The following is a 12620-nucleotide window of genomic DNA, read 5'->3' as shown; positions in this document are numbered from 1 at the left end:
TAGATTTTTCAGGTCTGGTCAATTTTAGCATGGTGTTATTCACAGTCAAAGATAATTTTTTTTTTAAATAGAATTGATATTCTCCTTTGGTTCATTACGATTTACTCAAGCCTAGTAACAGACACACTATTTCTGACACTGATCCATATATGTCCCTAGATTCAGATACCAAGAACATGCAAATGGACCATTTAAAAATAAATTGTAAATGTTTATTCTACGTCCTTATGGAATGAGTGACATAAAAAAAAAATTAAAAAATAATAATTTTTTTTTATTTTTTTTTTATGGATGGAAGAGCCGCACATTGACGGGCAAAGAGCCGCATGCGGCTCGCGAGCCGCGGGTTGGCCACCCCTGCTCTAGTCTGTACCACTAGATCACATCAACATCTCATCAGCCCATCAGCGACAGTGATTTAGAATGATTTACAGTAGTTATCACAAAGTATTGTGGGGGAGAGGGGGAAAAAACTATAATGTGTGATTTGAGATTATGCCAATCTTGGCAGGATTCTCTGAACCTCATCCCCTTCTTTGAACCGACAGGAGGAGAAGAACCTGGCCCACGGGAACGTCTGCGCTAAAAACATTCTGCTGATCAGGGAAGAGGACCGGAAGTCGGGGAACCCCCCCTTCATCAAACTCAGTGACCCTGGCATCGGCATCACTGTCCTTCCTAAAGAAAGTGAGTTACCTGTTCCTCCTCTGCCAATCAACACAGTTGGTGTGGTACCACTCCTCCACCACAAGGGGGCAACGTTTGACCATTTATTCAGCTGCACTGATGTTTTTATTGTTGAATGAAATTGCTTTGTATTGGAGTAGGGCTGTGTAATTATGGACAGAAATCATTACATGCTACGTTTTCATATTGGTTGATGTGAGATATTGCTTGATTGTGATTTTTATGTAAGATGGAACAATACTTTCTGAATATCTCAAACATGAGGAAAACAAATTACGCCATACAGATTCTCACTCATCTTTGGTTTGAGTAAATCATATTTATATATAGAATATGCTCAAATATCGGACTTGATCGCAATAACTGATGTGTTTTGCCTGGCCCTACACAAGTTTATGTTACTAGAATCCTTCAGAATTTCTGAACGTAAATGCACATTATCAATCTCTTGCTAATGTTGTGGAATATTTTAAATGAGCCGAGACAGTGAGGTGTAGAAATTCAGATGAGTCAAGTTGTAAAAAAATTAACATCGGTTTATTTTCCGTGATCACAGAAAAAGTCCTCAGTTTACAAATCAGAGACAAGTGTGTGTACACAAGTGTCTGACCAGGAAAGTGAGAACGTGCTCTGGTCAGAATTACAATAAATACATAATTGACATGACTGACATAAGATGACAAATTAATAACAAATATGACAAGAAAGGTAAACAAAGATGAGAAAATTAAAACAAAGATGGGTTTTGTCGTATCTGACTGGAGTCAAGATTAACAAGAAAAGAACAAGATGGGATTTACTTGGACATGTCATATCTAAGTCGATCTGTCCTGGGCCGTTGTTTTAAGAACACTGTCGAACTGTTGCCTAGTGACTTGACTAGTTGAACTAGTTAAAGCTTTGTACACAAAAATATGTATTTATAACGGAGCTATGAAACATGTCCAATAAGCTGTACAAATGATGTAACATATAATAAATTACCATTGAATGAAAACTTTTATTTAAAATGGACACCACAGCTACATTGGACCAGTCACAGTGGACAGACCAGGGCCCTAATTTATTATCAACGTTGCGTACGCACAGATATGTGCGTAACCCGTGCGTACGATCATTTCTAAGCAAAGTGTGGGACTTATCAATTTGAACGTGTGCTTGACTTTGTGAGTATATTTACGCTCAGCTCAGGGCATGCGTACCTGGCGCCCAGCGGTAGTCGGTAGAATATGGATACTGCAGACGGACGGCATATGCTTTCATCAGTTTCATGCATTAGTTTCAACGCGGAAATAAGCTTTCGTTCATTAGTTTGACTGACGTGTTCTGTATGACCCCCGTAATTCATTATAGTTAATTGTAAAATAGCGACAGTAGTGCAATTATGGTCAAAACCCTATAAATAGCATTTGGAATAATAGGTCTTTCTTTCTGAATGAATGCAGCATGGTTTATATAGCGTTATCGGAATATACAGGGTGTACTGACTGCGCTCCGCGTAATTCAACTCGTTATTATTTTGCGCATAGATTGCAGAAATACAGGAACGTTTTGATTATATTTCAAATGCTTTGCCATTGTTAAACGAAATAAGTGGAATTTCGAAGCTGTAAGCAGAATACAAGTCATATGAACACGCACAATATAGTGTTCTTCCCCCTTCCTACTGTATAAGAAAGAATTAAAAACGCATTGCAACGAGACCAGAGGTTATTTGTGAGTTTTATATGTATTACAAAACCCTTGCAATAAATGTGTCTTAAATGAATGAAAAGCATACATGCTCTGGATATACAGGTAGCATATATCGTGTGGGTGATATGACTTGTATTCTGCTTACATAACTTCGAAATTCCACTTATTTCGTTTTACAATGTCAAAGCCTTTTAAATATAAATCAAAACGTTTCCGTATTTCTGCATGCGCAAAATAATAACGAGTTGAGTTTGAACAAAGAACGTATTACATGCTGGGTAGGCTGATAGAGTAAACTGTAAATGAAATAGCCTATAACATTATAAAGGATAGGCTATAATAGCAGGGTCTTCCCAACCTTTATTCCCCAGGTCCAGAGCCCCACGATTCCTGGGAGACATATAGGAATATGATATGATATAAGGTATACTGGTCCGTCAGCGAGGAGATTTAGCCCACAGCGGATAGCCATTAAATGCCATTTGAGAATATAGGCTATTAATGCAAAACGACGGCCTATAGCCTATACATATTATTTAATGTTTTCATAAGCGTAAAGATACAACAGCTAGATTAACGATCAAGTTAGTTTACTGTGCAGGCTTCGCAGGGCTGTGCCATGTGCTATTATATATGCGCAAGTTACTGTTGCATAATGTAGGCTATGGCTGCTATTATATGTAATTCATATAGGCTAATACCGACAACAAAATAGATTGTATGCCTCTACAAATCATATTATACCCGGTAGCCAATCGAATGAAACTAATAAAGGCATTCATATTCCAGCATGGTTATAATGACACACTAAACAGTGGTTAACGGTCTTTATTAGTATTTTGAGCTGTCCAGGCAGAATTGCAGCAATGGTCTTAGGGAGTTGTTGATATCTGACATCACTGTGTACAAGTCCGCCAGCCTTTTATTTATCCCATAACACGGGTTGTGTCTTCTTGGTTCGACAGCGCCTCCATGAACAATCTCGCTCGTGAAGTTTCTCAGAGTTCGCTCGGGTTAGTCCATTATTGTACATCCCATCGGGGGTGTTTCATTACCATATATGGATAATCATGCACGAGCATTGACGGTAAGAACAAATGGTATTTATCAATACGGAGTGTGCGTAGGACCCGTGTACACACGGTTGATAAATCCCGATATTTCTGTGCGTACACGCATTCTAAATTCCGTGCGTAGGAACGGAAATAGAACACTTTCTACGCAACGTTGATAAATGAGGGCCCAGATGTGTTGTTTTGCGTGTTTATAGCACAAGTGCTAGTTTTCAACACTAGTCCATTGAGGCTTTTCTAAAAGATAGAATCAAATTAACAGTATAATACAGAATAAAAATCAGAACAAATGTTACCAGAACAAGAGTCCATGATCAAAATAACAAAACCAGTCCGCGTGTGAGCACTGCTGCTTTGATTTCGGCCATACCTTGAGTCCTCTGCTGAAGACGTTGGCATTGGACTCCAGTTTTAAGCCACTGAGAGATCTCCTCGCCACTGAGAGATTGCGCTGTACAGGTGAAAAGATGCGACAGCTGCCTCCTCGTGTACCGGAGGGGACAAGTGATGCAAGGCTTGGTGCTCACTGCAGCCGACCAGTGGGAGGCATAGTCTAGCAACGTTAGAGACAGGGGAGGGGAGAATTGGCAAGGCGAAATTGGGATGGGAGAAAAATAGAAAAATAAGGAGAAAAGGTGGATAAAAAAACTGCATCAATCGAGTACAGCAACAATAAATAACAGAAAAACTAATAATAGCGGTTAGGTGGCGTAGCGGAGATTGCGTTCGTCACCAACCCCGGAGCTGTGAGCTGGATTCGCCTGTTCGAATCCAGCTCACAGCTCCGGGGTTGTCACCAGCTTGGCTGGCCATTCACACTAATACAATTGGCTGTATTAGAGGGTGGGAGAAGCTGGCGGGGTGGGTCCGGGTCGTTGTAAACAGCGACTCCTACAGTTCGGTCGGGGCGCCTGCTAAGCGCGGATAGGACCTGAGTGGGATAGTGTGATCCTTCCACACGCTACGCCCTCTCAGGGAGGATCGTGATAGCCTCCACTCTCCCAGATGATCTGACTGTGGGGGGTAAGTGCGCAGCGACCAGGAAGGGGATTGGGAATTGGCATACGACTAACATTGGGATGGGAGAAAATCGGAGGAAAATGGAGGGGGAAAAAGATAAAAAAAAATAAAAAAAAACGAATAATAGTTTTCATGAAATGGTTGAGGATCAGGCTTGATTGTTTCCCCGGTGTGTCTGTGGCCAGTCCTGCTGGAGCGGATCCCATGGGTCCCTCCTGAGTGCATAGAGGACCCTGCTAACCTGAGCCTGGCGGGGGACAAGTGGAGCTTCGGGACCACGCTGTGGGAGATCTGCAGCGGAGGAGAGAGGCCCCTGGGAACACTAGACAACTCTAAGGTGATAGTTGGACAATGCTAACCGGCACTGTCCGCTTCCATTCATTGTGCTAAGCTAGGCTAACGTGCAGCCAGATAGCTTTCTACTGAACGCACAGAGAGGAAACTTTTATCTATCTTCTTGTCTCTCTCTGAAGACGGTAAGCTAATTTGACAAAATGTTGGCGTGTTCTTTTAAGTCGAAGATTTCTGGGTATACCGCCAGGAAATTGCATTGGAACAGCCAACCAAGTGGTAAATACCAGTGGTAAAGGTTCCATGATACCCGAGTTTAACCCTTTCACTACCACACTACAGAAGGTTAACCCTTTTCTGTAGTGTGGTAGTGAAAGGGTTAACCTTCTGTAGTGTGGTAGTGAAAGGGTTAAGAGTTGTGCCATATCAGTGACCTTTCACCTTACATAATTTATTATGCACATCGAGTATCACAATACATCATCAGAAATATGATGTTGACATACTGGGATTCCTCAAAATTGGTTAAACCACCTGCATCAAGGAAGAAAGTTTGAATAATCTTACTGAATCTGCTGCCTCCGTTCTGATTCGTCCTGCCTTTCCGACCAAACTAAGCACACCTGAACGCTACCACCTCTTGTATACACGATTTGGTTATGTGGTAAATTTTTTACTTACAAGAACTGACCGGACGCACCATAAGCTTTGGTCATCATTATTATTATTGACCTGTTAATACGGACTGTATTGATCTATTTGTGCAATGTTAAATAAATCTCGGCTCTGTACCGGGCCGATCAGGCTTAACACTTTGAGTGCCACTCACGAGATTTCTCTGGTTTTTTTTATAGGTGGTTGCTAGCCACTCACGAGATTTCTCTGAATTTTTATTATTTTATTTTTTTAGCGATCTGAAAAATTATTGCATCACCCGAGCCTACCCGAGTATAGCCGAGCGGCGCCAGCGATCACTGTGGAAAAAAGCGCCCCCTGTCGTCTCCCAGATGACATAAGTGATTTTGGAATGGACTCAATGAAAATGAATGGGGAAAAAAATCCGGTACTCCACATTTTCCAGTTCACTGATCCAGCCGGGGTTACCACAGTTCATTCTGGAACCTCAGATCCCCGCTGATCATGGAGATCTACAGTATCGCGTTGGATCCATACACGTATCGATTTTTTCGAATGGTGATCAGGAATTGGAATATACCAGTTGGATACCATCTGATGTCAGGTAAGGACTCTATGTTATCAGTGTTAGGATAATCAGAGTAAGTTTGATGAAGTTATAAGCTGTTTTGTGAAATGTCTTCTTTCGGTTTCACTGTAAAAGTCCGTGAGGAAATCAACGGAGCGATTATCCGTGCGCGGCCATAATGTGCTTGCGTGCACGTATAATATTGATCATCTAGCGTTTATTTGAAAACGATTCATAAAAAGGCAGACGAATATCAACGTTGTGGAATATTCCACTAAAAGACGATTTTCATAGAATGCTCCAGAATGAGCTGTTTTTTATATCAAAACGGGGGCTTTTCTAACTGCTCTGAAACGGAAACGACGCGATAAAAAAACAATCTGCCTTGACAGCACTGACTGGAAAATAGTCTTTGATAATGCGATGGGCAGATTAGACACATAGCCATAATTTAAAACATAGATTAGGCGATATTAACGTTAACATTGGCGCCGATGGTGGCATTCAGCCGGTAAAACGGAAAACCAGGCATGGCGCTCAAAGTGTTAAGGGGTTAAGCACTCGATATGAAGAGGTCCTTATTCATTCAATAGAAGAATAATGATCATTGCAATTCTACAGATTGTTGACGAACTGAGTACGTAGTTGATTTCATTCACAAAAGTCCTATGACTATTGGTTGACCTAGGAATTTCTTTACTTGAGGACATTTCTAACTTGTGTGTTTACATGTGACTGTGACCTTTTCATCACCCAGACGCATAGTAACGGTTCATTCTCTGCTACAGAAAAGGCTGTTTTACGAGGATCGCCACCAGCTACCTGCCCCTAAGTGGACTGAGCTGGCTAACCTGATCACCAGCTGCATGGACTACGAGCCAGCGTTCAGGCCTACTTTTCGAGCCGTCATCCGTGACCTTCACAGCCTCTTTACACCCGGTCAGTGCATACCTCCGCCAGCCAGCCAGCCAGCCACTGTTCATGTCACACCGGGAATCTAGGTCACACTAGCATGGAATCTCAAATGTATTCTCAGCAACCCCCAGTGCAACACACTCTCTGTCCTCAGAATTTGCCGGGGCAGAGGAGCCTGGGTTCCTCTCTCTCTCAGTGGGTTTGAGGAAGAAGCAAGGATAGAGGGAGTGACTGCTGGGGGGGCAGGGCTTCTACCTTTCTCATCTTTTAATGTTGAAGATTTGGCTTTTGCTTTTGCTTTCTCATGCTTTTGAGATTGTGAACCCAAATAGGGAGTCGCAGCGCACATTCATATTGAGAGCATTCCCATATTTAAATGATCCTCTGTGAAACGAAGATAAAAAGCAAAGTGTAACAAGTAGAATGGAATTCTTACTCATTAATGACTTATTTTCTAGTATCAAATGGGGATTGATTTATTATGCTTAATGAATTATCCACATAAGTGATTTTTAATCTGTCAATAGATTGTTATTTGCCAGAGGTCCGAATGCATCTCTCTGGGCCGCCAACAGAATGTCATCGTCTTACATGTTGTGATCTGTGTCCACAGACTATGAGTTGATCGTGGAGAGTGACATTCTGCCCAATAGGACGGTGTGCCCTGGCTGGGTCAGCGGGGCCTTGGAGAACCAGGAGCCGGCCCAGTTTGAAGAGAGACACCTCATATTCCTGCAGCTGCTGGGCAAGGTAATGGACTGCCCCTTCACTTACACTCAAACTGAACGCCGTTGCTTGTGACCATTGATGGCCATTCTAGGGATGTGTATAGAAACCTGCTCCCTGATGGATGTCACAATTATATTTTAAATTGTATTTATTTTTTATTGTCATTTGGGAAAACTCATGTGCTACATAAGTTCAGTTCTTATTTTCCTGTGTGTGTGTTCCATCTTCCATTTTTCAACATTTCAGTTGAAACTGAAAGTTGACCACATATTCTTTAAATACATATGAAATATATTTTGGATACATGGATAAATAAATATAAGTGATCAAAAATACAATGCAAATACAAAACTATTTGGTCTCATCACCTTGCACTTCCACCCAAATAATGACATTGCTATTTTAACAAATGTCCCCCTATTTCCTTTGCCGGCGTCGTCCATCAGGGCAACTTTGGCAGCGTGGAGATGTGCCGGTACGACCCGCTGCAGGACAACACGGGGGAGGTGGTGGCCGTGAAGAAGCTGCAGCACAGCACCGCGGAGCACATGCGCGACTTCGAGCGGGAGATCGAGATCCTCAAGTCTCTTCAGCACGAGAACATTGTCAAGTACAAAGGCGTGTGCTACAGTGCAGGTACAGTAATAATCTCTTAACATTTTCATATAAATACATTTATATTTTGCCACTCTCTGTTGCCAACTAATATAACACAATAGTGATTCTACCAATAACGCATACTGCACCTTGTGATACTGTGAATACTGTATATTTCAGTTAGTTAGATAGTTAGATGGTAAATTATTTTGACTTATTTGTTTACACTGCTTGTGTTGTTTTTACTACCTGTACCCCTCCCCCATGCTGCTATGATGCCTGAATTTCCCCAAGGGGATCAATAAAGGAATATCTTATATTATCTTATCTTAACCAGTTCTTGAATGTTTTTACATTTGTGGTCCTTGGCTGTTCTAAACACTGGTGCCTGGTAGGACATTCCCGGGAAAATCGTCCTGGCACACAGGAAGTGATGTGTTTTACTTCACCAGCAGCAACGGCAGATTAAATCAGTAGTTGGCATGAATTCTCAAATTTTAAGCAAGTCAATACAGTGCAAAACTGCAACAGCAATGCCCACTTATCACCAATAGATGTCGCCAAAATAAACAAATGAGGATCTTAACCTCTTAAACCCTAGCCCTATTTTCTGAAAATCCGCCTAGAAATACATACCTAAGTAAACGGAAGATTGCTCCACTTCTACAAGGCCCATTTGCATGTTCTTGGTATCTAGAGACATCTGTGGATCTCAGGGAATGTATTCCCATTGTCAGAGATATTGTGTCCGTTACTAGGCTTGAGTACATTTTAATGAACCAAAGGAGAATATGATTTTTTTTTTCATCTTTGACGGTGAATAACACCATGCTAAAATTTACCAGACATGAAAATTCAAACGACAAACCTGAGCATCCATAGTTTTGCTGCACAATACATCCAATCTTTTAAATCCAAACCATCTCCAAATAAATGAGCGATTTTGGGGGCGTAGGAATAACAATGTGAATGGGTGGCATTTCCCTTTTTTAAGACCTGAACCCTACAGAAAGACTAACTAACATAACCAACATGATCTTAAGGATTAGAATGGGGATTTTTGGACATTAAGTTGTATGAAATACTTAGTGTAGTAGTGCAGTTGAAAAGCTATTCCGTTATTTACAGAGTCCCATGGCCCGGTTCTGAGCCAACTGGGATGTTTTGATAGGCAGCAGATTGCAGGAATGGGTCTTGAAGCCAAAGCTTTTAAATCTACAACATGCAGGCAAAATGGTTACCTAGCTATTTCTAACATGAAATCATTGTCCTCCAGAATTGTGAAATAGCTGATGTAGTGCTGTCAGGCGATTAAAAAAATTTATCTAATTAATTACAGGATTTGTAATTAATTAATCGCATTTTAATCGCATAACCATTTTATGCCTGATATTCTATATTCTATAATCATATTTCAAATTGCATGTGTCCAGATGGCAGAATTCAGTACTGTATCTACAAAACCTTCTGTTTAATCATCTTCCATCTATTAATTTGCTTAGATTTTTCAGGTCTGGTCAGTTTGAGCATGGTGTTATTCACAGTCAAAGATAAAAAAAAAATTATTGATATTCTCATTTGGTTCATTACAATTGACTCAAAATAAGATTTTCATTCAATCAATCACAGCGCAGATTGATTGATTGAATGAAAATGTTATTAACAGATTGCAGAATGGGTACAATACAGTACGGCTCAATACACACAATTGTTAAGGGCATGCAGACCAGAGAAAGACTTTCGTCTTGTTTACATCAGGGTCCCCCATTTTCAATTCATAATGAATTGTAAGTAAGGGTGCAACTTGCACCGTGCAATCCATTCTTTGTGGATCTAGCCCACAGTATTTCTGACACTGGGAATACATTCCCTGAGATTCATAGATGTCCCTAGAATCAGATACCAAGAACATGCAAATGGACCATATTAAAAAAAAGTCTGTAAATGTGTATTCTACATTATCATGGAATGAATGAGATACAACATTTTTTTTTTTTTTTTTTTGTAATAAATTGAGTTAATTTTCATAACGCGATAATTTGCTGTGTAATTAATTAATCTAATTAACACGATAAACTGACAGCCCTAAGCTGATGTGTTGCATTACCTGTGAACGGCTCCAACGTGTAATAATACTGCAGCTTTTTCCAAGCAACAAAATAAGTGCTGGAGGGCGATGATTTTGTGTTAGAAAGAAGGAACCCTTTTGCCTGCATGTTGTGGTGTGGATGTCGATATACTGGCAAGTATTTCATAGAACTTAATGTCCAAAAATACAAACTCTCCCTTTAACACATTGGGCGCCGGGCATTGTGCCCATCATTATACCCAGTCTGCCAGCACTGTAACCCTATGGAGATGTTTACCTTCTTTGCAGGGCTATAACTTTTTAAATATTATATCTATATTGACATTACTATGGCCCATTCAACATCGATTATCTATCGTTCAGGATGTGGGAACGTTATATTTTTTTCATTCATACATTGTTTTGTTAATACCTTCGAGAATATAAATGTTTTTAAGCTTTTCTGCTGTAATTCCAAAAATGCTAGTTATAGGCCCTGACACATATGATAGATTATCGATTGGCGTTTCTTTCCTATACACGCTATATTAAAAAATTCAAATGTATATGATCGGTATACATTATGCTTCATCATGCGTGAAGGAAAGGGGGGGGGGGGTCGTTTATAATTCCTTGATCGTCAGTAACGGCTTTATTTAGTATGGGTTGATATATTGATCAGACTGATTGCAAACAAGGAAATAGACAATCGGGCTGAAAATAACATTAGTGTCCTCTTACCGTTCGCCGATGAGACTGGAGGAAAAAGATCCCAATTATTTGACGCCGATCTCCTAGATCAATTTCCGGTTTGTATGGCGCAATAAACGCCGAAATCATATAGATTATTGCGGTTCGAAAGCTATCCAAATGCACTCGAGTGTTTGTCTGGATCCACGTAACAAGATATGACTGCCGGAGGGATTTCCTCGATGCACCGACCGCCACTTCCGGTTTGACGCGAGTGTAACTCGCCCGACCATCCACCAGGCGGCGGTATTGAGGCGTTGCAATCTCAGACAGGGTGCCGCTGCAGTCCGGAGGGAGGCTGGATGAATTATGAATGCCATGTCGAAAAAATGAAATATTGATCCCAAAAACGAGTTACGCCGTTGTTGGCGTTCAACGCATGGCGGGCAATAACTACTTACGCCGTTTATGGCGCACAATGTGTAAATGCAGTTGAGGTCGAAGGGTTATTCTTTTTCTCCTTTTTTTTCGGCTCCCTTCAGGTCGAAGGAATCTGCGCCTGGTGATGGAATACCTGCCGTTTGGAAGCCTGCGAGATTACCTCATCAAGAACAAGGAGAGGATCGACCACAAGAAGCTGGTGCATTACACCTCCCAGATCTGCAAGGTTAGATGCTCTCGCCTTTTAGAAATGTTCCTTTTCCTCTCAGTTTAATACAACCGCCTCTCAAGCTTCATCGGGTTATTTATTATTATTCCTTTTCCTCTCAACCTAATACAGCTGCCTCTCAAGCTTCATCAAGTAATTTATTATTATTCCTAGACCTATTCTAACTAATGTTAGATTATTTTATAATGATACTTGGGATTAGGGATGATCCGATCACATGATCGGGATCGGGAGCCGATCACATGATTTTCAGAAGATCGGGATCGGGAAAGAAAAATCGGGAGTAGAAATGTGTATTCAACAAACATGACCATGTTCACGTCTTAAACTCATACTGAGGCCTTAGTTTTTCATTTGTTTATTGTCGCACAGAGCAGAAGAATTTGCCAAAACAAACGCATTCCCTTTGATTTACACCGTCGCACGCCGAAAATAGCAGACCTACAAGCTCACAACGCGTCGCTCCCACAACACCGGCAGGTTATGTCAAGTTTCTTTAATAGTTGTCATACAGAAGTACAGAATACTTTTGTACAAAATGCTTCTTACTGTTGCGCTCCAGAGACTGTGCAAGACAAGATAAGTATGAAATAAAAACATAGTAAAATTAGAAGTAAAAAAAAAATAGGTCACAGTGTTCAGTTTAGACATATGTACAATGTTCGATGCAGAATAGACGTAGTTACCATACAATACTGTGCAGTGTACTAATATACAATACTATATAGTGCAAGGCAGAAATGGAGAAATGGGACGAGGTGCAATTTAGGTACAATTCACAGTAGGTGTACGAGTTGTAGTGCAAATCCTTTATCAATAAATATAAAGTGTAAGTGTGTTTGTGTGATCTAAAGTGTGGAGAGTGGGTGCTGCAGTGTGTTGTTTGTTTGAGTGAGTGTGTGCGTGTGGGTGTGTGTGCTGTGTGCATTTGATGGTTGTTGCATAGTGATTATTGTTCGTTTAGCGATTATTGTTCGTTTA

At 40.8% G+C, this 12620-nt stretch overlaps 1 protein-coding gene across 3 annotated transcripts in view; it reads left to right on the top strand.

Moving 5' to 3' along the window:
• jak2b (Janus kinase 2b) overlaps window positions 1-12620 on the top strand; it is a 62450-nt gene that overhangs the window by 36629 nt on the left and 13201 nt on the right. For all 3 annotated transcript variants that reach the window (XR_014619414.1, XM_084308706.1, XM_084308705.1), the window contains exons 15-20: window positions 549-687; window positions 4661-4812; window positions 6759-6909; window positions 7499-7635; window positions 8061-8250; window positions 11512-11636. Coding sequence is in view for 2 of the 3 variants with exons in the window: in XM_084308706.1 (XP_084164832.1) it covers window positions 549-687; window positions 4661-4812; window positions 6759-6909; window positions 7499-7635; window positions 8061-8250; window positions 11512-11636 (894 nt within the window). In the remaining variant the exon portion in view is untranslated. The remainder of the gene's footprint in view (window positions 1-548; window positions 688-4660; window positions 4813-6758; window positions 6910-7498; window positions 7636-8060; window positions 8251-11511; window positions 11637-12620) is intronic.

The sequence above is a fragment of the Notolepis coatsorum genome (assembly GCF_963971535.1).
Source record: "Notolepis coatsorum genome assembly, chromosome: 2".
Lineage (NCBI taxonomy): Eukaryota > Metazoa > Chordata > Actinopteri > Aulopiformes > Paralepididae > Notolepis > Notolepis coatsorum.
Note: the sequence above shows the minus strand (reverse complement) of the source record. Positions and strands in the feature narration are given on the sequence as shown.